At 42.0% G+C, this 27775-nt stretch overlaps 1 protein-coding gene across 1 annotated transcript; it reads left to right on the plus strand.

Moving 5' to 3' along the window:
- The first annotated feature begins 8769 nt into the window (after positions 1-8769).
- Positions 8770-27066, plus strand: LOC136678095 (1-phosphatidylinositol 4,5-bisphosphate phosphodiesterase delta-1-like). Its single transcript, XM_066655936.1, has 15 exons — positions 8770-8906; positions 11477-11635; positions 14055-14283; positions 14478-14607; positions 15071-15299; positions 15668-15869; positions 17857-18001; positions 18091-18243; positions 21281-21427; positions 21701-21860; positions 21949-22065; positions 22784-22962; positions 23236-23368; positions 23980-24129; positions 25798-27066. Exons 1-15 carry the CDS (start codon positions 8807-8809, stop codon positions 25887-25889), a joined length of 2325 nt encoding a protein of 774 aa, XP_066512033.1. The 5' UTR covers positions 8770-8806; the 3' UTR covers positions 25890-27066.
- The last annotated feature ends 709 nt before the right edge of the window (positions 27067-27775 follow it).

Below are 27775 nucleotides of genomic sequence, written 5' to 3' on the forward strand. Positions count from 1 at the left end.
TCAAGAAAAGACTAATGTGCTTTCTTTACTTAAATCTGTGTTTAAGACCTCAAATCCTGATTTTCTCAAGTTACCAGTCAAAGCTTAGGTTCGGATTTCACGTGTGAAATCCTATAATGAATATGATTTGTTGTAGTAAAGACAATAGCTCTTTAAAATGTTTTTATCCACAAAAGTCTCATACACAAAATTATAAAACCAACTACTGATGATGTGTGAATGAAAAATGCTGTGGCCTTTCCTTGAGAAAGCCTAAATAACCGGCTTTTGCTGTCACCTGCTGAAGACATGAATGAACATAAGGTTATTAAATGTAAGCAGCTTAAAAGTGTAAGCTGCATGTTCATATTTTACTTGTGAGTCATACATAACACACTCACTGCTGGACATGTGATTGACCACAGCTGGCCAAACGAGCAGACCACAAGGTATGTTACTAATGCAACAAGGCGACTAATTGGGTAAATAAATATTAATTACTATTTGATCTATACACTGGTCCTATAAATTGCTTTCATTGATCTGTTCACCCAATTTAAATAACAGCTGGTATTTATAAATGATGTCAAATCTATGTTAAAGTATGTCTTAAGTAAACCATTTTGCATTATTGTTTACATTTAATATCAGAGGAAAATTCACTGCAAATCAATTCAAAGATATTCCATTTGATCACCTACTCAACAAAAGACAAATTCCTATGTAGAAGATCAGAGTGGGCGAATTCAGGTCCGGAAAGTAAAAATCCATCCCAGGATTGTGTTTCAACTGCTTTGCCATCTGTGAGGCCACTTCGAAATGATTAGAGAAGCCAGGTATTTGGAATAAAATTATGGAGAACATATTCCATTTTAGTGGCGGCATGGTGGCGCAGCAGGTAGGTGTCACAGTCACACAGCTCCATGGGGTTGTGGGTTCGATTCCCGCTCCGCGTGACTGTCTGTGAGGAGTGTGGTGTGTTCTCTCTGTGTCTGCGTGGGTTTCCTCCAGGTGACTGTCTGTGAGGAGTGTGGTGTGTTTTCCCTTTGTCTGCATGGGTTTCCTCCGGGTGACTGTCTGTGAGGAGTGTGGTGTGTTCTCTCTGTGTCTGTGTGGGTTTCCTCCAGGTGACTGTCTGTGAGGAGTGTGGTGTGTTTTCCCTTTGTCTGCATGGGTTTCCTCCGGGTGCTCCGGTTTCCTCCCACAGTCCTAAAACACACGTTGGTAGGTAGATTGGCAACTCAAAAGTGTCCGTAGGTGTGAGTGTGTGAATGTGTGTGAGTGTGTGTGTCTGTGTTGCCCTGTGAAGGACTGGCGCCCCCTCCAGGGTGTATTCCCACCTTGTGCCCAATGATTCCAGGTAGGCTCTGGACCCACCGCGACCCTGAACTGGATAAGCGTTACAGATAATGAATGAATGAATAGTGCTAATTAGCTTCTACTATTTGGACATTCCTGGTCACAGAGAATGAATGAATGAATAAATGTGCATTGTAACCGTTATGTAGTGACAGCATTTTAAATCTTTCTGCATCACTCTTTGTTTTTTTTTTTAAGAACCAGTCAGTCATTTTCCCAAAGACACTTTTTCATGATATTCTTCAAGAAGGAACCTAACAGTGACATCTAGTGGCCTGAATGCATCAGAGATTCTGGTCTATTTTCAAAATAGTTAGTGAGGTTATGGAAAAAGATGCAAAAATAAATAAATAAGTAAATAACTATTCACTTTCAGAAATATTGTTTGCTATTTTAAATTAATGTGTAAATTAATATTCTGTAGTCACTTCACCGTTATCAGTGTTTCAATCAGGTGCTTACTCATAATATTTGGGCTCGAGGCTGGAAAGCACTCAGGACAGGGGGCTCCTTTCATACTGCTCCTTTACATTTGATCAGAAAATGGTTTATTACACTTTAGTGCCACCTGATGGTCGAATGAACAAACAGCAGCAATAAACTGAGGAATGGGTCTGGGTCAGGTTTAATGTCAAAAGTCTTAAACTTCACTGTCAGGTTCATGGTCTTATAAAAAACATAGGCTTAGACTATTTATAGTAAATGTAAAGTGGGAGTGGGACCTATACAATTTTCTCTGAAAGAAAAATAAAGTAAAAAGATAATTGTTTTTAGTTTTATGTCAGTCACAGTTTCAAACAAATAAAACTAGTTAATAGTAACAATTCACTTTTCCCTCAAAAAAACCCCCTCAAAATATCAGTTCCTTTACATTTTCTGACCAATAAAATAACAAGTTTACAACTGAATGTGACCCTGCCTCAACACTTTTACATTTTTGTTTCATTTGTGTGTGTCATTTGGCAGTTGCTCTTAATCTTTTAATAAACATTTAAAAATATATTTTAGAGGGAATCTAATGCAGCGTTATGAGTCTTGCCCAAGAACTCTTATTGATATAGAAATTTATTCACCTAGTTTTCCATGCATCCATTATCTGTAACCCTTATCCAGTTCAGGGTCGCAGTGGGTCCAGAGCCTACCTGGAATCATTGGGCGCAAGGCCGGAATACACCCTGGAGGTATACATTCACTCACACCTACGGACACTTTTTGAGTCACCAATCCACCTACCAACATGTGTTTTTGGACTGTGGGAGGAAACCGGAGTACCCGGAGGAAACCCACGCAGACACAGAGAGAACACACCACACTCCTCACAGACAGTCACCCGGAGGAAACCCACACAGACACAGAGAGAACACACCACACTCCTCACAGACAGTCACCCAGAGGAAACCCACACAGACACAGAGAGAACACACCACACTTCTCACAGACAGTCACCCGGAGGAAACCCACACAGACACAGAGAGAACACACCACACTTCTCACAGACCGTCACCTGGAGGAAACCCACAAAGACACAAGGAGAACACATCACACTCCTCACAGACAGTCACCCGGAGGAAACCCACGCAGACACAGGGAGAACACACCACACTCCTCACAGACAGTCACCCGGAGGAAACCCACACAGACACAGAGAGAACACACCACACTTCTCACAGACAGTCACCCGGAGAAAACCCACACAGACACAAGGAGAACACATCACACTCCTCACAGACAGTCACCTGGAAGAAACCCACACAGACACAGGGAGAACACTCCTCACAGACAGTCACCCGGAGCGGTACTTGAACCCACAACCTCCAGGTCCCTGGAGCTGTGTGACTGCGACACCTACCTGCTGCACCACAGTGCCGCCCTTCACCTAGTTTTGTTTTCCCCATTTGTTGTCACAGTTTAAAGTAATAACATGTGAATGAGCATTTTGAAGCATTGAATGCTTCAGAGGTTTTGTTGTTATTATTTGTTTGATACATTACACTAATAACTCTTTTTCAAAACTGACCAAACAAACTCCTGCAATTAAACATGTCCTAGCTGATTGTTTACGTTTGGGCTTTGTTCACACCACAAGGCAACTTTAGACTCTAGTCGAATTTTGTCACTTAGCAATAATGGTTGTCATAGTAACACGGCATGAAGTCTGTAGCGTACATGTACATGAGCTGAAAAAAAATCAGATCTGATCTGTCCATGTGAGCAAGGCGTCAGAATGAGAGGGAAATTTTTGATTGATTATTGACTGAACCCTGTAAAATAACCCTCTGATCTTGTAACCTAAGCTTCAAAAGCTTCTTCTCCCCACGCCTGGCCCCTCAAACACATGGCTGATTCGGAGAAGCTGCAGACCGGTCCAGTGTTAAAACGCACTCAGCCCAGAGCTGACTCTGCGAGGGGAATAAGCCAGGGATAAAGGGAGTGCTGAGTGGCACAAGAACACACTGACACCCTCCAGTTCACTGCTTTTGTCACAGCTGCCTCAAACCGGCACATGGACGGACAGAAATGCAAGACATATCCACACAGCCTTTCTTTCCGCACTGAGAATAGTGCACCTGTTTATCACTGATCCCCTGTGTGGGGATGAGTATATTTCCTGAGGCACAGAACATTTCTCTGAAACAGTGACAACTACAAACCTCATTATTAAATGTGAGAATCAAGGAAATGCAATTACGGGCTGCTGGTGAAGTCTTGTATCAAATCAGAATGAGAAACATTCCGCTTGCAAAAGGTATTTGTGCTTTTGTCAGTTAAATAAAATTAACACAACACAAAGTCTTGTTTTTATTGCATTTTACAAAACGTCAGACACATTCTGCCATGATGAGGCCTGGGCTGTGGGATCAGCAGCTTCTGTTTTTGTTTGTCACGTGATCTCGTTTTATGTCTATTTCCATTTCTCAGTAAGAGCTTCCTGACAGCTCTTTCACATCCACAGCATGGAGTGCTATGGCATGGTCACACTTCAGACGTCTGGTTCCTATTACCCCTATAAGGGTCACAGAGCAGAGTATTTCACATAAAAATCACCAGACATTAAACTGTTAAACGAGACACTAAACTGTGCTGAACATTTTATAAAACACTGTAATTTCTCTTAAACCCTGCCTTTCAAAAGGAGGCGCTGTTTCGCATAATTTACACTACGCAGGCTTTAAACTCGTCAGTTTGCCAACGCTGGGCAGTGTGTGTGAACTTCTAGGAAGAAAGTGTCATGCAAACTTCGTCTCTGTTTAAACTTTTACTACAAAAATCCTAGTTTTGATCCTGAGGTAAAACTGTGTGGATATTTACTGGAAAATGGAGTCCAATGGCATTATGAACAAACACGGTGAGTAACAATGTACATCTGAGTGTTAGGAAGATATGCATGAGATATGCAAATTTGTTTGCTTTACTTTAACAGAGAAGATATATATCGAAGAGGTTTTATGATCTCATATTTCCATTTCTGTGATTTCACATTCTCATCAGTCTTGCTCTGAACTGTAGTCTGTGGATGAATTCATTTGAAATCAGTTTATTCTTAAAGAGGGAAGCCACCGACCTTTATACATTTCAGTGTAAATCAATCACTGTCCTGTAAAGTCACTGTAAATGGTTTGGTGTGAAATGCTTTGTTCTAAAATAAAAGAAATGGTTTTCATGGTGGTGTTAATAGGAACCAAATGTCTATATTTAGTTTATTGCCTCTAAAAGCTTCCACATCAAAAGCTGTGATATGTTCATTTAACAAATGTATTGTGTGATGTATTTTACTTTGTTGGATGAAAGGATGTGACTTTAAATTTATTTTAAAAACAGCACAGGATTGAGAGGCAAAATAGCCTCTAAATAAGTTTTTGTTTGTTTGTTTATCTCCGCACTTCCCTCCAAAGATATACCGTTATATTACTATTTTCAGCATTACATATAAAACTGATAAAACTGCAGATGGTGTGTAGGTTCACTGGTGGTTTTGGATCATAAATAAACTCTCTATATTCGCATTCCTCTCATCAGCACTGTATAGAAATTAGAGTCCGTTAAACTCCATTAAACTGATGTTAAATTTTTTTTGTAGAAATGCTGAAAGCTAAAAAAGAAATTCATAAAACATGGTGTTAAAACCCCTTTCATAATTTCAGAGTGGTACCATGGACAGCTCCAAGGGGGACGTGTTCATCTTTGACATAATTCATCAAATATTGATGTTGGCCATCATTTCATATTACAATGAATGCAACATCATTGGCTTCACTTTACTCGATAACTAACAAGGCACCTTGAACACAGTGCGCTCTGTTGTTCTCCTATGGATGATTAACTGTATTCCTCTGTGGCTAAAATGTTGGTTAACCAAAGCCACATACATAACTGCCCTACTTCAAAAACTCCATTGAAAGAGTGACTCCAGAGTTGAAGAGTTGGCCCCTGAGGGAGATTCCAGCTGAGAAGCTGGTGGAGCGGGTCACATAACACATAATCCACTCAGTCACTCCCTGCTCCTCTCTCATTCCCCTGTGGGACAAAGCCTAAAATCATAGGCTCACCTGGGTGATTACACTTGCTTCTTCACAACATTTTACAAATAATTACAAGCTTAGACACACGCCACAAAGCTGTTCTGTGTTGTTGTAGGGAAGTGGACTGTTAAAGAAGCAGGTCACGTTTACCACCAAATATTAGCAAACACTGTTTATGACTTTATTTATAATTTTAACACATTTTGTACCTTACACGAAGGAAAAAAACGACTTGCATTGTACTCCCTGAATGAATCAATTTATGCTCCATGCAGCGGGTCCCTCTTGAAGGGCCCGCCATGTTTAAAATATGTTTAAATTTTAAAGTTGTGATAATGTAAAAAGAAATCATTGGCGAAAATGATTGACGACTCCTTTAATGCACATAAGCCTCAATATGGTGCACACTGTGGCCCTACCTTATTAAAATATTGTCACTATTTGAATAAAAGTACCTTCCCATTGGCATCTGTTACAAGTATGGTCAAAGTCAATGGAGCTTTTTGCTAAGCACACATACTAAGTCTGTGAAGTTTACAGAGAGGAACACCCTGGTGGAGTGTGTGATAATACGTCTGTTTGCAGAATTTACCAACCTTTCAAGTCGGTTATCATAGTAAATACCTGGTATTTGACATTAGCAAACAGTGGATGCTAAGGAGTTATTTGTGACATTAATTAACACAAAGATGCAAACATGGCCACGGCAAAATCAACAGAAATATATTAAGAGCCACCGCGTTAAACTGGTTTCCCTGGCTTTGTTTCAACAAAAACCTCTCATCTAGAAAACGGTAGGTTTATACACGAGAAGGCAAAATCGTACAATTTTTATTTTTATTTTTTTATATTTTATTGTTTGTTTGTTTGTTTTTGGGCCATTTCTTACCTCAGGTTTGCCTTCTTTTTGAATAATCTGCACAGAAATGCATTATAAATTAAAATAGAGCAGCCACACATAAGCCTAAGGTCACCACTCCCAATGTATGATCTAATGTTCTCACAGCTGAATGCCATCAAATCCTCACATCAGTGTTCCAGCATCTAGCGTAATGCCTTCTGAGAGGATGAGTATGTTTTACCACGTGTTTTAACAATTTTCTTTTAGTTAGAAAGGAAGATAGTGATTGCTGAAAGTGGGTCGGTTTATGACCTTTTATCTCAGGACAGGCCACAGCTTATATTTATTTATAAATGATATCAAACATTAGCTAAACACAGTGAATATGTAAATATATTGTACACTTACAAAATGTCTAACTAGTACTCATTGGTCCAGTGCTGCCTATCGTTTAAAACAATTTGCATAATTCATTCATTGTCTGTAACCCTTATCCAGTTCAAGGTCGCGGTGAGTCCGGAGCCTACCCGTAATCACCGAGCGCAAGGCGGGAGCACACCATGGAGGGGGCGCTAGTCTTTCACAGGGCGACACACACTCACACATTTGGACACTATTAAATAGCCAATCCACCTACCAACGTGTGCTATTGGACTGTGGGAGGAAACCCACTCGGACACAGGGAGAACACACCAAATTCCTCACTGACAGTCACCCGGAGGATCCTGGAGCTGTGTGACTGTGACACCCCTTGCATAATTCAGTCACTGACTAATCACTTTATGTCGTTGTTATCAGCATTTCCTATTTATGAGGAAGTGCACAGATTTTAATGTGAAATAGGCTGTATATTTCTAAAGAATTGATGATGATTAATGTGCATTTTTTATTCCTTATGCACATGAATTGTTTTGTATTTTCTCAAAGATTAACGTGAGTAAAATGTAATGAGTTAAAATCCCATGTCTTCTGATATGAGAGTATTAATAACTCGCACTTTAAAACTGTTGTGACTGCTAAAGCGGCCTTTCTCTTGGTGCCCTAAAGGGTTAATTTAAAATGTGTAAGTGCTGCATAAATAAAGTATAAAAATAGCAATATCCACCGAGGTATAATCATAGTGTGACCAGACGTCCTCTTTTACCCGGACATGTCCTCTTTTTTTAGACTTAAAAAATGTCCGGGCGGAATTTCACAAACGTCCGGCATTTTGTTTTTCTAGAGCTTACATAGACCTTCGAGAAGTTTCGTTCACAAACTAGTCCCGCCCTCCCCTACTCCGATTGGTTCGCTTGAGTGAGAAGGGGGCGTGGTGAAGTAGCCTAAAATCTCCTGATTGGACGGTCTGATTGTAGAGCTAACGTTATTGGTCGATAACCTTCTCTGCAAACATTTAATTGGTCAATCTGCACTTCAGTAGTCCTTGTTTACGTCAGGCAAAGCTCGAGCAGCTATGCCGAAACGGAAATGTAAGTTCTCGGATGAATTAAAAAAGAAATTCCCATGTTTTGTGTAGAAAATAAAGGTGTAAAGGACCTAAAAGCACACATAGGTTCAGACGTGTCCTCTTTTTCACCATCTCAGATCTGGCCACCCTAATAACCACCTTTATTTTCCGGGTGGCTGCAGTTCCCACAACATAACATCACCAGCAGCAGCGAGAAAACAGGTATTACATGCTTTGAACTGTAGGGGGCGCCAAAGCTTAAATATTCAACAGCGAAAATATAAGTATGTTTTTATAGCAGCGCTATTTTATCAATTAATTTTTAATACAGTGGTGGCCTTCCTAGGGCTGTTTTTTTTTTCTTCTTACGTATAATTAAATATTAGCGGATCCCTTAAACCTACTGTAACCTCGAATAATCAACTAATCTACAGTTAGTACCGGGCTGTTATAATTTCCAGCACTGTGTGAAGTGCAGGAGTTTGCTGACCAAAGATGACTGGGCTCCTCAGAGCTGTGTAACAGGCTGCTCTGAAATACAAGGAGTGAACTTTGGATAGTACACGCCCAAAAGGAAAAAGATACGAGTGCAGACTTCCTTCTGTGAAAACAGAAGCGCGTATTCTCGGTGATATTTCCCGAGAGAAAAAAAGCGCCGCGATGCAGTGCATTAGAAAACAAGCAAGCAGGAGCAAGTCTGAGGAATTACTGCATCAAGCTCAAAGCAAAAAGGTGGCAAGTCTGAACTCGAAGATTCTGGGTAGGTGCTTAACGTTTTCACCTTTCCCTGGCTTTCGTGTCACAGCTGACTGAGCTGTTTTGGGCTGTGTTTTCGCTTAGTCTGGGATTTCTGTTGGTTTCTTGGAGTGTATCTTCCTGTTTTCTTACAGCAAACTGAAATGTGTTTGTTAATTTGCCTCAGCTCTTGCCTTACTTCATTTCTAAGACTCTACATGACACCTTTCAATGGTATTCAGGATAGACAACAAACCACAGAAACATGTATAAAAGCTCATTTCAGCAGGTCATAAGACTCAACAGCTTTCATGACTAACACTAGAGCTTCATGAATGTTAATATGCTTATACAGATATCATATATGAATGATAACACAGTCAAGTGTTAAAGAGAGATCCATTCATTCATTCAGTCAAGTCATTCTTCTATTGTCCTTTGAGGTAAACAGTGTTTAGTGTTATGAACTAGTAACAGACACAGTTCATTTCAGGGCTATGTTGCCTAAAGGTTGTGTAGTTATCCTGCCTTTTAAAGTGGAATCAATAGTTTGAAGTCGTTAACACATCCTCGTGATATTGTTTATAAGTTAGAAGACGTATGTCTGGTTCAAACACGGTCTCAAAGTCAAGGATTCAGACAGCCAGGGTTTTGCAGTGTAGGGCTTTCAGTCTGCGGGTGAGTGGAGATAGAGTTGTGTATAATGGCATATTCATAAATTCATGCATACTAATTTAGAGGGAGTGTGTAGAGTAAATCTAAGCCACGTATAAGGCATTTGAAATAATTCTACATATGTTTTTGATGAACATATGTTAGTATTTAGGCTGAACTGATGGATATATGACATTGTAAAGACAATAATAAAAAGAAAGTCTTAATATGGGCTGTACACACTGAGTCGATTTAACGTTTAGGCATTTTTTAAACATACAGCATTAGACTATTCCCAAAAGTAAAAGAATAAATGAAGATGTAAAACATAGATTCCAAATATGAAAGGAGTGGGAAGTTAAGGGTCATATTTTATGTTTTTACATACTACACCAAACCCTATAATTTATTTATTTATTGTACATGATATTGGACATTCAAAGCTGTTTTGCACTGCTCTTGTTGTTATTGCACAATAATAACACATAGACAGGTGTAGACTGAATGATGAGGCGTGAACATCACTGAATGTGACATAACAAATGAGCAAGTAGATTATTTTCCTTACAAACGATACATCTATTAAATAAATAAATAACTAAATGAAGTAAGTCACACAGCTCTAGGGACCTGGAGGTTGTGGGTTCGATTCCCGCTCCGGGTGACTGTCTGTGAGGAGTGTGGTGTGTTCTCTCTGTGTCTGTGTGGGTTTCCTCTGGGTGACTGTCTGTGAGGAGTGTGGTGTGTTCTCTCTGAGGTTTGCGTGGGTTTCCTCTGGGTGACTGTCTGTGAGGAGTGTAGTGTGTTCTCCCTGTGTCTGTGTGGGTTTCCTCTGGGTGACTGTCTGTGAGGAGTGTGGTGTGTTCTCTCTGTGTCTGTGTGGGTTTCCTCTGGGTGACTGTCTGTGAGGAGTGTGGTGTGTTCTCCCTGTGTCTGCGTGGGTTTCCTCCGGGTGACTGTCTGTGAGGAGTGTGGTGTGTTCTCCCTGTGTCTGCGTGGGTTTCCTCTGGGTGACTGTCTGTGAGGAGTGTGGTGTGTTCTCTCTGTGTCTGCGTGGGTTTCCTCTGGGTGACTGTCTGTGAGGAGTGTGGTGTGTTCTCCCTGTGTCTGTGTGGGTTTCCTCCGGGTGACTGTCTGTGAGGAGTGTAGTGTGTTCTCCCTGTGTCTGTGTGGGTTTCCTCCGGGTGACTGTCTGTGAGGAGTGTGGTGTGTTCTCTCTGTGTCTGCGTGGGTTTCCTTCGGGTGACTGTCTGTGAGGAGTGTGGTGTGTTCTCTCTGTGTCTGTGTGGGTTTCCTCTGGGTGACTGTCTGTGAGGAGTGTGGTGTGTTCTCCCTGTGTCTGCGTGGGTTTCCTCCGGGTGACTGTCTGTGAGGAGTGTGGTGTTTTCTCCCTGTGTCTGCGTGGGTTTCCTCCGGGTGACTGTCTGTGAGGAGTGTAGTGTGTTCTCTCTGTGTCTGTGTGGGTTTCCTCCGGGTGACTGTCTGTGAGGAGTGTGGTGTGTTCTCTCTGTGTCTGTGTGGGTTTCCTCCGAGTGACTGTCTGTGAGGAGTGTGGTGTTTTCTCTCTGTGTCTGTGTGGGTTTCCTCGGGGTGCTCCTGTTTCCTCCCACAGTCCAAAAACACAATTTGGTAGGTGGATTGGCGACTCAAGAGTGACCGTAGGTGTGTGTGTGTGTGTGTGTCTGTGTTGCCCTGTGAAGGACTGGCGCCCCCTCCAGGGTGTGTTCCTACCTTGCGCCTAATGATTCCAGGTAGGCTCTGGACGCACCGTGACACAGAGCTAAATAAGGGTTACAGATAATGGATGGATGGATAAATAAATAAAAAAATAAGAGTAAACTTAATGTTGGTAACAGGTCTCACATTCAGACATTTTCATCCGGTAGTTTTGCCTTACTGAGATCTAACGTGTCCCCTCTTGTGCCCTTTCCCTGTCTTCAGACATGGAGGATGATCTGGATCTGCAGTTCCTGCTGAACGGCGCTGGGCTGGTGAAAGTACGTTCCGGCTCCTGGAAGAAGACACGTTTCTATAAGCTGCAGGAAGACTGCAAGACCATGTGGCACGAGTCCAAAAAGACACTGAGATCTAAACAAACCTGTAAGTTTGCGCGTTGTTTTTGAAGTATCGGTATATTAGCTACTTATTCTCATGGGCCGTTTACATTACACGTACATCAATAGTTGGAACTCCTTATAATTAGTGAATTATGCCGCTTTAAACTGCACACATAACTTGTATTATCTCTGTAGAAAAGCATGAAATTGGAAGCCCTGGCCTGGAGCAGCACAGAGTAGAGTAGTAGAAAGCCCCTTACTGGAGCCGTTCAGCCACTTGCTTCCCAGATGTTATGAGTCTGATATGGTTGATATTACCGTAGGTCTTGTATTATTATTCCTTTGTTTTCTCTTTGTATTGTTTTACAAGCCAAACATTTATTCAAATCCTGATTCATAACACAGCAATCATTAGTTAGATTAGGTGCTAAAAGTCATGGTTTATTTGGATCGACTTCTGTGTTGTGATATTTTTTAACATAAGCCTAAGAAGGGTTTTGATTTTGTTGTTAATCATAGGTCAGTAATATTCACTTAACCCTGAATCAGAAGGTGGGTGTCAAGCCAGAAAGTGTGATAGTTGCTATAGAGATGCTGTTATCGCTTTAATGCCTGATAAACCAGTCAGAGGAGGACTGACTTATTCTTTTATGCTGATGATGACATCGTCTGGTTTAATTTAGTGTTCGGATAACAGACCCATTTGGAAAATCCTGCACTAAGCACAGTGCGATTGATGCTGTTAAATTTATGACATGAGTGTGAAAATAAATTAGGTTTATTGTGTTAGACCTAAGTTCACACTCATGTTGTTTGCTGAGGTTGAGCGGTCACTGTGTTTGTTGAAGCTAATCTCACCATCCAGTAAAGCAACGTGTTCTGATGTACGCTATGTTTTAGCAAGAATGTAAATCTCTGGGATTTTGCTTCAAGTTGATTACCATATTTTGGGAAACGCATTCGAGGTAGTGTCACATCACACAGCTTCAGTGTCCCGAAGGTCTGGATTGAAGCCACTGTTTTGTGGGTTTACTCCAGGCGCTCTAGTTGTGACTGGGTGAGTGTGTGATGCCCTGTGCTGGACTGGCAACCCATCCAGGGTGATTTCCTTCCTCGTGCCCAGTAAATCTGGTTAGGCTCTGCACCCACTGTGACCCTGAACAAGATGAAACTGTTATACAGGGTGCTATTGGTAGGTCAGCGCACACAATTTAAAATTTAGTATAAAAATATGAACATTGACAAAGACAATAGGTTTATATTTGATGGTGAAGTCATGTTTCTTGTTTGTTTTTGGAAGTTTTTTAGTGGATTTGTATTGTTCATATCAGTATCGGAATTATATCATATCAACCAAAATTAAGAAAGTTATCGTGATATAAATGTTGGCCATATCGCCCAGCCCTAGTCTCTCCCTAACACTCTCTTCAACCAAGCTGTGAAACTGAAGATTTGCACATGCATCTGTGAGATTTATGAAACCAGCCACCTCTTCTTTTTGAACCGCTGGTTAACACTGGAACTCAACACACTTAGAGGAGATCACTTGCTACTCAGATCTGTTATACTAGCTGATAGATGCTTGCATTGGCTAACATTGTGTTGAACAATGAAGGGCAAACCAGGGCTGTGCTACTCACCCAGAGGATTGTTGCGAGGATTATTGTGTTCTCTTAGACAGCATCTCTCTATCATCAAGGTTAATACTTAAGAATATTCATTCATTCATTATCTGTAACCTTTATACAGTTCAGGGTCGCGGTAGGTCCAGAGCCTACCCAGAATCATTGGACGTAAGGAATACACCCTGAAGGCGCCAGTCCTTCAGTGCAACACACACACTCACACCTACAGACACTTTTGAGTCGCCAATCCACCTACCAGCGTGTGTTTTTGGACTGTGGGAGGAAACCGGAGCACCCGGAGGAAACCCACACAGACACAGGGAGAACACACCACACTCCTCACAGACAGTCACCCGGAGGAAACCCACACGGACATGTGGAGAACACACCACACTCCTCACAGACAGTCACCTGGAGGAAACCCACGCAGACACAGGGAGAACACACCAACTCCTCATAGTCACCCAGAGGAAACCCACGCAGACACAGGGAGAAAACACCACACTCCTCACAGACAGTCACCCGGAGGAAACCCACACAGACACAGGGAGAACACACCACACTCCTCACAGACAGTCACCCGGAGCGGGAATCGAACCCACAACCTCCAGGTCCCTGGAGCTGTGTGACTGCGACACCTACCTGCTGCGCCACCGTGCCGCCCTTACTTAAGAATATACAAAATTTTAATAAAAAAAAAACATTTTAATAAACCAAATTGTTATCCTTTATCTAACATTACTTCAGGTGACTTCAGATCAACAATCCACAATCAGTGCTGTTGAATTGCCACTTTCAGTCTGACGTGACGGTGAGTGTTTTTCTTGTTTTAACTAGTTTCTGTTGATGATATTGAGTCGGTGCGGTCGGGCCGTCAGACTGAGGGCCTGAGGAAGTTCACAGAAGAGGGTCTGGAGCCGAAGGCTTTCTCCATCCTGTTTAAAGGCCGCCGCAAAAACCTGGACCTGCTCGCCAGCTCAGATGAGGAGGCCAAACACTGGGTGAACGGCCTGCAGAAAATCATCTCCAACATGAATAAACTCAGTCAGCAGAGGAAAACCCAACAGTATCCTTCTGTACAGGCTGGAAAGGCATGTGTTTATGCCTGTATCTTCTTGTAGCATGCAGAAACAGTCTTACTCTTTCCTTTATATTTTCAAATCACTTCATTTGACATTTATAATGAATAATGCTACATCAGTCCCATCCATTTCAAGACAACATTCTGTAAAGCAGTTGGCCTTACATCAAAGCATTAAGCTGGATCTTCAACTGTTTGCGGAAAGCTGATATAAACTGTGACAACAAGATGAGTCCAGAAGAGCTAAAGAACTTCCTGCATGATATTAATATAGAAGTGGATGATCATTATGTCAAAATGCTCTTTGAGGTGAGCTTCCTTTCTGAAAGTGGTGCATCATTTATTATAGAGCATGTCAGAGCCATAGGCTTCAAATGTCTGTATTTATTCTAGAAGGGACAGTTCATATGCACCACATAATGTCAGCAATTGGGTACAAAAGTTCAGCTTGCAATCATGATTGCAAGGATACTTTGTTTTTTTGACTAGGGTTTGCCATTAGTTTATGGCCTGAAATGAAGACATAGATCTAATAATCAAAGTTCAACCACTGCTTACATGCTAATCTCTCTCTCTCTGTCTCTCTCTCTCTCTCTCTCTGTCTCTCTCTCTCTGTCTCTCTCTCTCTCTCTCTCTCTCGCTCTCTCTCTCTCTCTCTCGCTCTCTCTCTCTCTCTCTCGCTCTCTCTCTCGCTCTCTCTCTCTCTCTCTCTCGCTCTCTCTCTCTCTCTCTCTCTCTCTCGCTCTCTCTCTCTCTCTCTCTCTCTCTGCAGAAATGTGACAAATCAAAATGTGGCACTCTGGAGGGAGATGAAATCAGGCATTTCTATGAGATCCTGACCCAAAGGGATGAGATTGATGTGATTTATGCAGAGTACGCCAAGACTGAGGGCCTGATGAGTGCTGCTAACCTTCTTGAGTTCCTGCTGAAGGAGCAGAGGGAGGAGGTGGATTTGTCTCGCGCCGTTCAGCTCATAGACCAATATGAAGTGGATGAAACAGGTAACCGTTCAGTTTCTCGGTTTCTTAACTTTACTTCACTAATATATCAGGTGTTATACTGACACACATCCTTTCAGACCCACAGTGTTGTGTTGTGTATAATGGAAGGGTGGACAGAAACAGTGGATTTGTGCAGATCTGAAGCAAAATGAAGTTAATGTTGTGAAGATGAAACCTGTCCTGCCAGGTGCTGGATGTTTCTTGGTATTTGTAATTGTAATGTTTTCATATGGGTACATGGGGTATGTTTGTTGATGCTACACACAGTCAGGGTGGTGTAAGAGGTGTAGCCCACTACATGAAAAAAAAATTTCCATTTCCATTGTTTTGCATTTATGCATTTGTTTGTTTTGCCTACTCCTTAACAGCCAGAGTCAAGCAGCTGATGACAAAAGACGGTTTCCTGATGTACCTGCATCAGCCCGAGGGTCTGATCATGAACCCAGCCCATAAGAGTGTGTACCAGGACATGAACCAGCCATTAAACCACTACTTCATCTCCTCCTCTCATAACACTTACCTAATGGAGGATCAACTGAAAGGCCCCAGCAGCACTGAGGCCTATATACGGTACGCTCATCACTCACTGGTTAAGATGTGAATTAAACCTTTCAGAGTGGTTTGTCTGGAAATTAGTCTTAGTTTACAGTAGTGGTGATAGTAACAATGTCTTTTAATACAGAACAATAACTAGAAACAGTTTTCATATGGAATGGTGAGGATGTTTTCAGGCATCGTATCTGAACCCATTTCATGAATGTACTTGTACCGTAAAGGTTTTCTGCAGGGTATCAGTCATCATTCAGTGCATGTCCATACTGCTATTTTATTTGTTTACCTGCTGGTACAAGAACACTGCAGTTTTTTCTTCAAACTTCCTCATCTAGAACATCTTTAACTCACATGGTGCATAAGAAAAGGTCAGACAGGGATTTTTTGTCAGAACTCACCTATATAGTCATAGGCAATGTTTGGCGCCATTCACAAATAACATTTTCAAAGTAAAAGTAGGTCTCTACAGTTCAAACTTTCCAAAAATAAAATATTGTGACCAGGAATGTCCAAATAGTAGAAGCTAATTAGCACTATTCATTCATTCATTCATTCATTCATTATCTGTAACGCTTATCCAGTTCAGGGTCACAGTGGTTCCAGAGCCTACCTGGAATCATTAGACACAAGGCAGGAATACACCCTGGAGGGGGTGCCAGTCCTTCACAGGGCAACACACACTCACACATTCACTCACACACCCACACCTACGGACACTCTTGAGTCGCCAATCCACCTACCAACGTGTGGTTTTGGACTGTGGGAGGAAACCAGAGCACCCGGAGGAAACCTACGCGGACACGGGGAGAACACACCACACTCCTCACAGACAGTCACCCAGAGGAAACCCATGCAGACACAGGGAGAACACACCACACTCCTCACAGACAGTCACCCGGAGGAAACCCATGCAGACACAGGGAGAATACACCACACTCCTCACAGACAGTTACCCGGAGGAAACCCACGCAGACACAGGGAGAACACACCACACTCCTCACAGACAGTCACCCGGAGGAAACCCATGCAGACACAGGGAGAACACACCACACTCCTCACAGACAGTCACCCAGAGGAAACCCACGCAGACACAGGGAGAACACACCACACTCCTCACAGACAGTCACCCGGAGGAAACCGACACAGACACAGGGAGAACACACCATACTCCTCACAGACAGTCACTCGGAGGAAACCCATGCAGACACAGGGAGAACACACCACACTCCTCACAGACAGTCACCCAGAGGAAACCCACGCAGACACAGGGAGAACACACCACACTCCTCACAGACAGTCACCCGGAGGAAACCCACGCCGACACAGAGAGAACACACCACACTCCTCACAGACAGTCACCCAGAGGAAACCCACGCAGACACAGGGAGAACACACCACACTCCTCACAGACAGTCACCCGGAGGAAACCGACACAGACACAGAGAGAACACACCACACTCCTCACAGACAGTCACTCGGAGGAAACCCATGCAGACACAGGGAGAACACACCACACTCCTCACAGACAGTCACCCAGAGGAAACCCACGCAGACACAGGGAGAACACACCACACTCCTCACAGACAGTCACCCGGAGGAAACCCACGCAGACACAGGGAGAACAGACCACACTCCTCACAGACAGTCACCCGGAGGAAACCCATGCAGACACAGGGAGAACACACCACACTCCTCACAGACAGTCACCCGGAGGAAACCCATGCAGACACAGGGAGTCTGCACCACCGTGCCGCCCCTAATTGGCACTAATTGGTTTCTATTTATTTCTACATATTGTTTTGTTACTTTTAACAGACCATAGTAAGTTGTGTAGTAATTCTGTAAAGAGTGTCATGTCCAGGGTAAGTATTCTGGATATAAGCTGAGCTGTATGGGATTTTCAAAAATTCCATTCTTACAGCCATCAAACTATGAATACTCTCACAGCCATGTTCATTGGTTTATTACTCCTGACCGAACTATGACCGAGATATTCTCCTAACAGAGCACTAATGAAGAGCTGCCGCTGTGTGGAGCTGGACATTTGGGACGGTTCTGATGGAGAACCGGTTATATACCATGGCTACACCCTCACATCTAAGATCCTCTTCAAAGATGCCATCAAAGCCATCAAGGAGTACGCCTTTAAAGTAGGTCCTATACACTTCCTCAGACATCAGGAAAACGTCTGTCTTCTGTAGAAGTGTGGGCATGACGGGCTGGTTCTGTTTCTCCTCAGACATCAGAGTATCCAGTGATTCTGTCCTTGGAGAACCACTGCAGTGTGGAGCAGCAGAAGCTGATGGCTCACTACATGACCTCCATCCTGGGCAGCGCTCTGCTCACTAAACCCCTCGGGGAGCACATGCCCACAGAGCTACCTTCTCCAGAGGTTAGTTACAGTCTGTACAAGTTTGAGTGCCAGCACTAACAATGCTGATAATGATTGGAAGCTCATGACCTCCACATTATAATATACAAATAAGACCAGGCTTGCTGATGCCTGCTTGATTCCTCCAGTCACATTTATTTAAAGTGCCTCCTTATTGAGCCAGGAATGATCATTTTAAGTGCTGCTAAGTGGGTAGCTGTGGCTTAATGAGGCTTGGGACTGGAAAGGCACTGGTTTGATTTCCACAATCAACAGGAAAATTGGGGGAGGGGGAGCATAGAGACAACACTATCTCCTCCCTCAGTCCAAGACTGAAGTGCCTATGAGCAAGGCACGTACGCTCCAACTGCTCCCTGCCACTCACTGGGTGTGGGTGTGTGTGTGTGTGTGTAAGTGTGTGTTCACTACCATGTATGAGTTAAATGAAGAAGACATTCCGTTCAGACGTTGTACAATGAATAATAAATGCATATTTATGTTTGCTTTGCAAAGTATGGATTAGACATGCTGTTTTTTTTAAGCTGATAGGCATCTATTACACGTCAGACCTCAGTGTGAGACTGAAGAACCAAACCTTGCACATTACACTTTGGTGGGGTAAGTGGGGAATTGCATTTATTTCCCCCCTGAACTTTTCCTTAAGCTCTATCTCTAGTCGTGAAGAATAAAAGAGGATTTTTCATTGCCTGCTGAAACAGATGCGTTTTCTCATCAACAAATTCCCTGTGGAATGTGAGGAATGCCTGCAGCTGGAGTTCAGTCAAGTTCAACTCCTCAGCTTCTCTACAGCAGCTGTGTGTGATCAGAATGAATAAAACATTAAATAATAGAATTATTCAAACTATTATATTTTAATTATATGTACAGATTTATTGAGACAAAACATAATATTTAATGGTTTGGTGTCAGGATTCTGTCTGAAAATCTGTTTTGCTATTCCGTTGAATTGTAATTACAAAATAGTTACATTTAAATTAAATTTTCAAAGGTCACTTTGACTGATTTTCACCCTTTTTTCCAATTATTTGTTGTTAAAACTTAGGATAAATGTAAATTATTGAATTAGGTTCAAAAGAGGGCGGCACAGTGGTGCAGCAGGTAGGTGTCGCAGTCCCAGATCTCCAGGGACCTGGAGGTTGTGGCTTTGTTTCCCGCTCCGGGTGACTGTCAGTGAGGAGTGTGGTGTGTTCTCCCTGTGTCTGCGTGGGTTTCCTCCGGGTGACTGTCTGTGAGGAGTGTGGTGTGTTCTCCCTGTGTCTGCGTGGGTTTCCTTCGGGTGACTGTCAGTGAGGAGTGTGGTGTGTTCTCTCTGTGTCTGCGTGGGTTTCCTCCGGGTGACTGTCAGTGAGGAGTGTGGTGTGTTCTCCCTGTGTCTGCGTGGGTTTCCTCCGGGTGACTGTCTGTGAGGAGTGTGGTGTGTTCTCCCTGTGTCTGCGTGGGTTTCCTTCGGGTGACTGTCAGTGAGGAGTGTGGTGTGTTCTCTCTGTGTCTGCGTGGGTTTCCTCCGGGTGACTGTCAGTGAGGAGTGTGGTGTTTTCTCCCTGTGTCTGCATGGGTTTCCTCCGGGTGACTGTCTGTGAGGAGTGTGGTGTGTTCTCCCTGTGTCTGCGTGGGTTTCCTTCGGGTGACTGTCAGTGAGGAGTGTGGTGTGTTCTCTCTGTGTCTGCGTGGGTTTCCTCCGGGTGACTGTCAGTGAGGAGTGTGGTGTGTTCTCTCTGTGTCTGCGTGGGTTTCCACCGGGTGACTGTCTGTGAGGAGTGTGGTGTGTTCTCTCTGTGTCTGCGTGGGTTTCCTCCGGGTGACTGTCTGTGAGGAGTGTGGTGTGTTCTCTCTGTGTCTGCGTGGGTTTCCTCCGGGTGACTGTCTGTGAGGAGTGTGGTGTGTTCTCTCTGTGTCTGCGTGGGTTTCCTCCAGGTGACTGTCTGTGAGGAGTGTGTTACAGATAATGAATGAATGAATGAAAGGTTCAGAATAGACAGTGTGCTGAATATATTTCATCTTTTCTGATTAAACACCTCTTTTTATACTTCCAAACAGAAATGTGGAATGAATCGAAAGTTGCATTTCCATAGAATATCTTTGCTGGTTTCAATTAGCTACAAGGGACAAATAATTCATATTGAATTACAACTCATAGCCCCATAGCTTTGTTAAAGACAGTTATAAGTGCAGCGTTTTAAGGGTTAATCATAGCGCCTGCAGCGTTTCATTATAGTAGTGGAGGACATCCTGAAATGACACACTTCACATCACCCATAATGACTGTGGAGTTGTTTTGCAGGGGAAGGGGTAATTGTAGCTGTCCCATTGTTTTGTTCTATTCACCACAGTCAAGGTGTGTCTTCAGTTTTTTGACCTACTTTAACAATGCCATAGAACTGCTGATCTCCTTTGGGGGATTGGTCCTAACTCTACTGTTCTTTAAAGAAAAATAGTCCCCCAAAGATATTCTAGAAGGGCACCAGTCAGTAAAGCGGTTGGTTCCATGTTATTTGCATAATGCTAACGTCTACATTCATGGCGTAAATATGTAAATGCCATTAATCAGAGTGACGTATAGTTATATTTGTTGTAATAACCTAATTGAGTTTTTTATTGTCACTGTCCAAATAAAAACAGTAAATTTACAGCAAAAGGAAAAAACCTTCTCAACTCTCAGTGGAAGTGAAAGTAAAAAGATTTCATTCCAAATAATTTTGGAGCATTTCTATTGGTTCGTTCATCATTAAATTTTCACGCGATATAAAGAACAGTTCTGTGTTCAAATGTAAAAATCAACAAAAAATAGAGATACGTGTTTTAATTGGATAGCAACAATATGCAAAAGTAGGTTAACTTCCTGTTAGGCGTCTTGCCCAAGGACTCCAAATGGTATAGCAGTTTCCTTCCGTAAAACTTTTATCTAGGATTATGTGCATGTGTCTACACTAGCTTTTATTGACTATGAGCTGCACTGTTTGTTGTGCACATTACTCCGTAATTGAGTTGAGGCTAGATGCCCTCCATAGCTTTGTGTTGATCATTGTATCTCCCTCAGGCGCTGAAAGGCAGGTTTTTGGTCAAAGGAAAACGGCTGAACAAACTGGAACACTTTTTCTCAGAACATGCTGCTGCAGAGGATGAAGAGACGGTGACAGAGGAAGAGGACTGTCGTGATGAAGACGAGGAAAAGACCTCATCCAAGGTTTGCTGGACTTATGGATGTACTTTTCCTAACAACAGCCAATTTAACTCATCCCCAAGGTAGTGGATGGAGCTCCATCACTTCAGGGATGGAGCAGCCCCCTCCATATCGTCCCATTTTTTTTCGATGGAGTTTATTTATCAAGTTTTTCAGTTAATACAATGGGTGTCTACAAACCCTTGGATATAGTTGGTTCACTACAAGCCTCTATTTGCTTAAGTCTCTACCCTGGCTTTGTCAGAATCGCTAATTTTGATCCGTGTATGTGTCCAGAGATCAAAGAAATTGAAGATGGCCAAAGAGCTTTCGAATATCGTCATCTACTGCAAAAGCGTCGCGTTCCACGGATTTGAACATGCACGGGAGAAGCAGGCCTTTTATGAGATGTCTTCTTTTAAAGAGGGGGATGCTGCCAAATATGCAGAGAAATCTGGTAAAATACAGGTGTCAGAAAGTAATGTCAATATCAGATAAATTACGGAATTATAGCTTCCTCATGTCACTGACCTTCTGTTTCATAGCAAATGAATTCATCCGCCATAACTCTGAGAAACTGAGCAGAATTTACCCATCATCCTTCAGGACAGACTCCTCCAACTACAACCCGGTACCTTTGTGGAATGCAGGTTGCCAGATTGGTGAGATTCAACTGTGATAAGCATTTTTCAGTATACATAGTATGCATTGTATATTCGGAAATGATAACGTTACAGGTGTGTGTACAGCATACTGTAATGTTGTATAGAGTTGTATTTAAAGTCCTCTGGTCATGGTTTAACCCCTTTAATGCATCTTAAATTCGTCAGAGTGACAGATTTAGAAGTGATGTCCAAGAAAACATATTCCCCAGTAGTTCTAGGTCTTCATTCAAGGTCTATGAATATGCAGTTCGTCTATGACATATTCACAATTTAACGAGGTGATTACTTGGGGTTAAAAAAAACCCTGTCTGGGGTGACACAGTTGGTCAGAATGTAGTGTCACTGTCACAGCTCCAGGGTCCGGTGCTTGTGACTCGGGGTAGGCTCCGGACCCACAGCAACACTTAGTAGGTGGTTGAATGAAGGTATGAACAATGAATGAACCTCCCATTTGAGACTCTTGTTGGAGCTACGCTTTCAAAGCAGAAATGCTTTGTAGTTTGAATGCTAGATCCTCTTTTGTAAGTCACTTTGGATAAAAGCATCTGCCAAATGCATAAATGTAAATGTAAATGCATAGCCACTGCACTGATTTCTTATTTCACGCTTGATACATGTTCTAACAGTTAAACACCACCACACGGACACGGTGACAAGGTTGCACACTTGATTTCTACTAGAGGATCCATAATGTGTATCTCTCTGTCTTTTCCAGTGGCCTTGAACTTCCAGACTCCAAGCTTAGAGATAGACCTGAGCCATGGCCTGTTTGGACAGAATGGACACTGTGGCTATGTCCTGAAGCCAAGCTTTCTCAGAGACCGAGCCACAGAGTTCGACCCCATCACTCTCACCAGGGGACCATGGCTCAGACACAAAGAGTTACATGTGATGGTGAGTTATTCCTTCAATCTTAAACTGATAGTTTGACTGATAAAAGCTACTAGGCATGTTTGTATATTTGAGCAAAAATGTAATGTATCTACAGGTTTCATAAAACTGGGGGCACGAATTCTTGATTTTTTAAGTGAATATAACAATGTAACATTACAACACAAACAAATACATTTAGTTTATGTTAAACTTTATGTTTATGTTTTGTTACATCACCAAAAGTGACATTATCGATGGTAATATTCACGATAAACCTATTTTATTACTCTCCAGATCATCTCAGCCCAGCAATTACCTAAAGTGAGCGAGAAAACAACTTCTATCGTGGATCCTCTGGTTCGAGTGGAGATCTATGGAGTGCCAGCAGATACAGCCGAGAAAGAGACACAGCACATTCACAACAATGGTACTGAAACTGTTCCCTACCACTTCTGCATTTATTACTTCCCTAGCCATCAATTAAAGAGAGAACAGTTGCCCCAACCCCTCTCTCATCACTCCCTGAGCTGTTAGACAATGCAGAAATGTTGGGTTAATATTCTTCTCCAAGTGTGTTGAGACTCCTATCTCAATAGCTCTGTGTAATTTGGGGAGTCATAGCTAGAGCAGGTCGAAGAAACAGGAAGAAAATGGAGTACATTTTAAAATGAAATTGAAGAAAATACTGTCATGGCGTCTAATGCTTTGAGGAGCATTAATGAAACCCGCAAAAGCAAAGCCAACGTTATTCTCAAAGTTTGTGAGGCCTTTTTGTCCAGGTGTGTATGACTTTTGCAGAGGTATTACATTACAACCTGAGGCCTTTATTCCAGGTGTACTCAAGACATATTGCATGACAGAATGCTTTTTTACTTCAGGAAACTGCAGTGCAGTTGTTTGAGGCATTCCTTCATAATGTGAGAAGATGTAATCCTTAGCTCTGGGTCATTTTGGCACAAGAATGATGTTTTCTGTGAATGCACTAATTAAAGGGAAGAACAAAAGCGTGACGTAACACTCACTCTCTTTTTACCAAAGGCTTCAATCCTATGTGGAACACAAATTTCCAGTTTGACCTGTATGTGCCTGAGCTCGCGTTAGTTCGCTTTGTTGTGGAGGACTACGACAGTGTGTCCAGCAATGATTTCATCGGACAGTGCACCGTCCCTTTCAGCAACCTACAGAACGGTTAGTCACATTATAATGACAGCAGAATGCCTGATTTATGTACATTAGTGAAGCTCAATGATATGTGAAACATACTGGAACCTGAATATACTGTATTTACATAAAGAAAGCCACTCGGCACGTTAACATGCAGGTAACACTGCTACACTACTACTAGGTTCACCTATTCCAGCAAAAAAGGGCAAATTCCCTACTATTACCCTTCATTTCAGAAGATATTTAGATTAACAGGTGTCCACACATTGTTGGCCATGTATTGCATGTGTATAAGCTACAGCGTGGGCCATTTATATGGATACACCTTAATAAAATGAGAATGGTTGGTGATATTAACTTCCTGTTTGTGGCACATTAGTATATGGGAGGGGGAGAAACTTTTCAAGATGGGTGGTGACCATGGTGGCCATTTTGAAGTCAGTCAGCACTTTGAACACATTTTATAAGTGGTCAGAAACTTGTAAATAACTCATGAAAGAATAAAGTTACGTTAAAACCAATGTATCATTGTTTTTCTTGTGAAATTCCCAATACGTTTGATGTGTCACATGACCCTCTTCCCATTGACAAAACAAAAGTTGGATCCAAAATTGCAGACTTCAAAATGGCCGCCATGGTCACCACCATCTTGAAAAGTCCCCCCCCCCTCCCATATACTAATGTACCACAAACAGGAAGTTAATATCAACAACCATTCTCATTTTATTAAGGTGTATCCATATAAATGGCCCACCCTGTGTATCAGATATCAGTATCAGCCCCTAATTCCCACATTACTGCATACCTGCAGGGTACAGTTAGTGTAATATTTGCAATTTCAGTAGTGGGTCACAAATGATAAAAAAATATATAGTTTACATAATATGGAAGAGGAATAACACGATTCCCCTCGTGTTGGAATCATCGCAAAAACCGGAAGTTACTGAAATAACAGGACACAATTACAATAAAATTACGATAATAAATGGAGGTGTGGGGGTCGTTTCTGGTGCCAAAGCAGCAGCTCTATCTTACTTTTAAAAACAAGGATACAAAGACAGGAGTTTTTCATGTGAAGCACTGAATAGCTCCCCCATGTGGTGCAGTTCATAAACATGTGTTTGCATATGAGTGGGTGAGTTACAGTCCTGTTTCATAAGCCTTTACATTTACAAATGTAGGGATTTGCAATGATTTATACGGTTCAGAGTGGACAGCCGTGGCCTAGGGAAGAACAGTACTGTCTGCTCTGTCCACATCCAGGACTCAAAACCCCAACTGCTCCGTGGCTGACTGCCCATGACTCTGAGTGTTTGTGTGTGTGTGTGTGTGTGTGTGTGTGTGTGTTCTCTGACACAGATAGATACATAGCAAAGTCTACATATCCCCAATCTCCTATTCTGAAACTGTCATTTTAAACATAGTCCTGGTTTTACAGGGAATTTGGGCCAGTGACTTTGCCCATTTTAACTATCATTTTCACTATATTAATTTTTAAATTACATTAATTTTATGGTAATAGCTTCTATATACATCAGAACACATGAATGTCCACAACTTAACTGTAATCAGTAGGAAGCTCTAGTCGGCAGAAATTGTGCAGTTTTCTTAACAGAAACATTTTATTTTGCCCTGTTTTTCTCATACAAAATACAGAAGTTTAGACTGATTCCCTACTCCTTTCCTCGGCAGGATATCGGCATGTGCCTCTCTTCAACAAGAACGGAGACCTTCTCTCCTCGGCCGGACTCTTCGTTCACATCATGGCACTAGATGCTGAATAATGGAGCTGTTAAACGACTGCACTTAAGCCTGTGGTTTCCATTCCAGTCCACATTTTTTGTTTTCCCACAGACCACGAGGGGATCAAAGACACTAAAAGATCTGATTACAGGGCCCAGGCAAGTTGGAGCTGGAACAGAATGAAAATATGAACTCAGGACATTTTACAAGGCTCTTTTAGGACTGGACTGGAAATACTGCACGTCTTTTGCTGCAGGACAACAGACATTTTACAGAATTAACCTCCTTCAAAACGTCAGCCTTAAATCTAGTGACATACCGTTAACGGTGCTTTGACACTGCGCCTCAGAGAATACGTATCTTTTAAAGTCTTTATACAATGACATCACAGGAGAGGGTAGTACACTGGTTTAATACACTGAAACATATAAAGCTGTAGTTAGAGAAAGATAAGTTACACTACTACTGAAATACAGCAAATCAGACACCAGCAGAGGTTTGTTTAAATTTCCGGTCAAAACCAACATGAAATACAAAATGCTTTGTAAATGTTCTTTTTTTTTTGTCCATTCCCTTTTCTCAGTGAGTGCATCTTAACTGTTACAGACACGTTCTTTTAAACTCTTTTAAAGTGGTTTTCTCAAAGTGGAAGTATGGATTTTGAGGTCTGAAGCAAAAAAAACAGGAGCTTGGTCATTCTTCCTTCTCTCAAAGACGTCTCCATATTTTTAAATATTTTTTTTCAGATCAGTTTTAAAATTTCTAACTTCCCCTTTCTGAACATATACCTAATGCACTCAGAAATACCTTCTGAAAAATGAATAACTTGGGCCTAAACCAGTTTTACTGGAATTAAATAAAGAAGGCTTGGTCTTTGACATTTGCACATTGGTACATGTGGAATAATATACTGTAAACTATTTTTATATATTATTTTTAGCTCAGAAACCCACTACAGTGGTATAGAAGCGTTTTAATATTTTTTAACCTCAAAAGGTTGTCTAAGGTTCATTAACCTCCATTATTCTAAAGGCCTTTTGACTTCATCCTCAGCATAAAAGGTAACTTTTGTGGGTAATGTTGGGGAAACCCCATGTGAAACGTCATTTCTTTGTGAATTCATATGGGAAAAAAATAAAAATAAAAAAGAAAAGTGTAGTGAAGACCCTACGCTGACTCTGTTCTTCCTCTTCCGGTTTTGTGTTGTTGGAGCAAAACAAACAAGCCCTGTGTTTCCAGGACGACCTGCAGGAAGCCGCTTACTGTAACTGAGCTGTTCCAAAATGGAAGGGTCAACACTTGTGTAGATATCTCATAAAAGACGTTGTATGACGGCAGCCTTCACGCCACACCTCCATTTATACCGCGTTGTAATCATTTCCAGATGTTTCCTTACGGATTATCATAGAAGAAAGAAGAAAGCCGTTAGTTTTGGCCAATTTTCAAGAATTCTCAGAGAAACGCGAGTTGCTCTCAACTGTCGCCATCTGCTGGGCTAAAGGGGTAACGTCACTTGGCCGAGGGTAGTCTACAGGCCTTAAAACCAAAACGAAAAGGATCAATAGAGAATGTGTAAAATAGACGTGAGAATACCACACCCACACAGCCGTGAGAACTGTATTCAACACCGTCCTCTGAAATATGAAACCACAACAGATTCCATCTGACACAGCCATAATATCTTCTCCCGCATTCTTCCCTCACAACACTGCACTTTTTCCTGCTGCCGTTAGCGGAAAGAACTAAATCCTTCTGAAATTCAAAGTTTTAGTTTGAAAACTCTTGGGAAAAAAAACACTGAAATGAAGTCGTTCGCCAGTATTTCAGAGTTTAAACAGATAATTCGTTAATTAATTCTGCGTGGTTTGAAAAATAACTCATCTTAAAGCTATAGCACACAAAAACCCCTACACAATTATTACCAACA

This window comes from Hoplias malabaricus, chromosome Y, assembly GCF_029633855.1.
Source record: "Hoplias malabaricus isolate fHopMal1 chromosome Y, fHopMal1.hap1, whole genome shotgun sequence".
NCBI classification, from domain to species: Eukaryota; Metazoa; Chordata; class Actinopteri; order Characiformes; family Erythrinidae; genus Hoplias; species Hoplias malabaricus.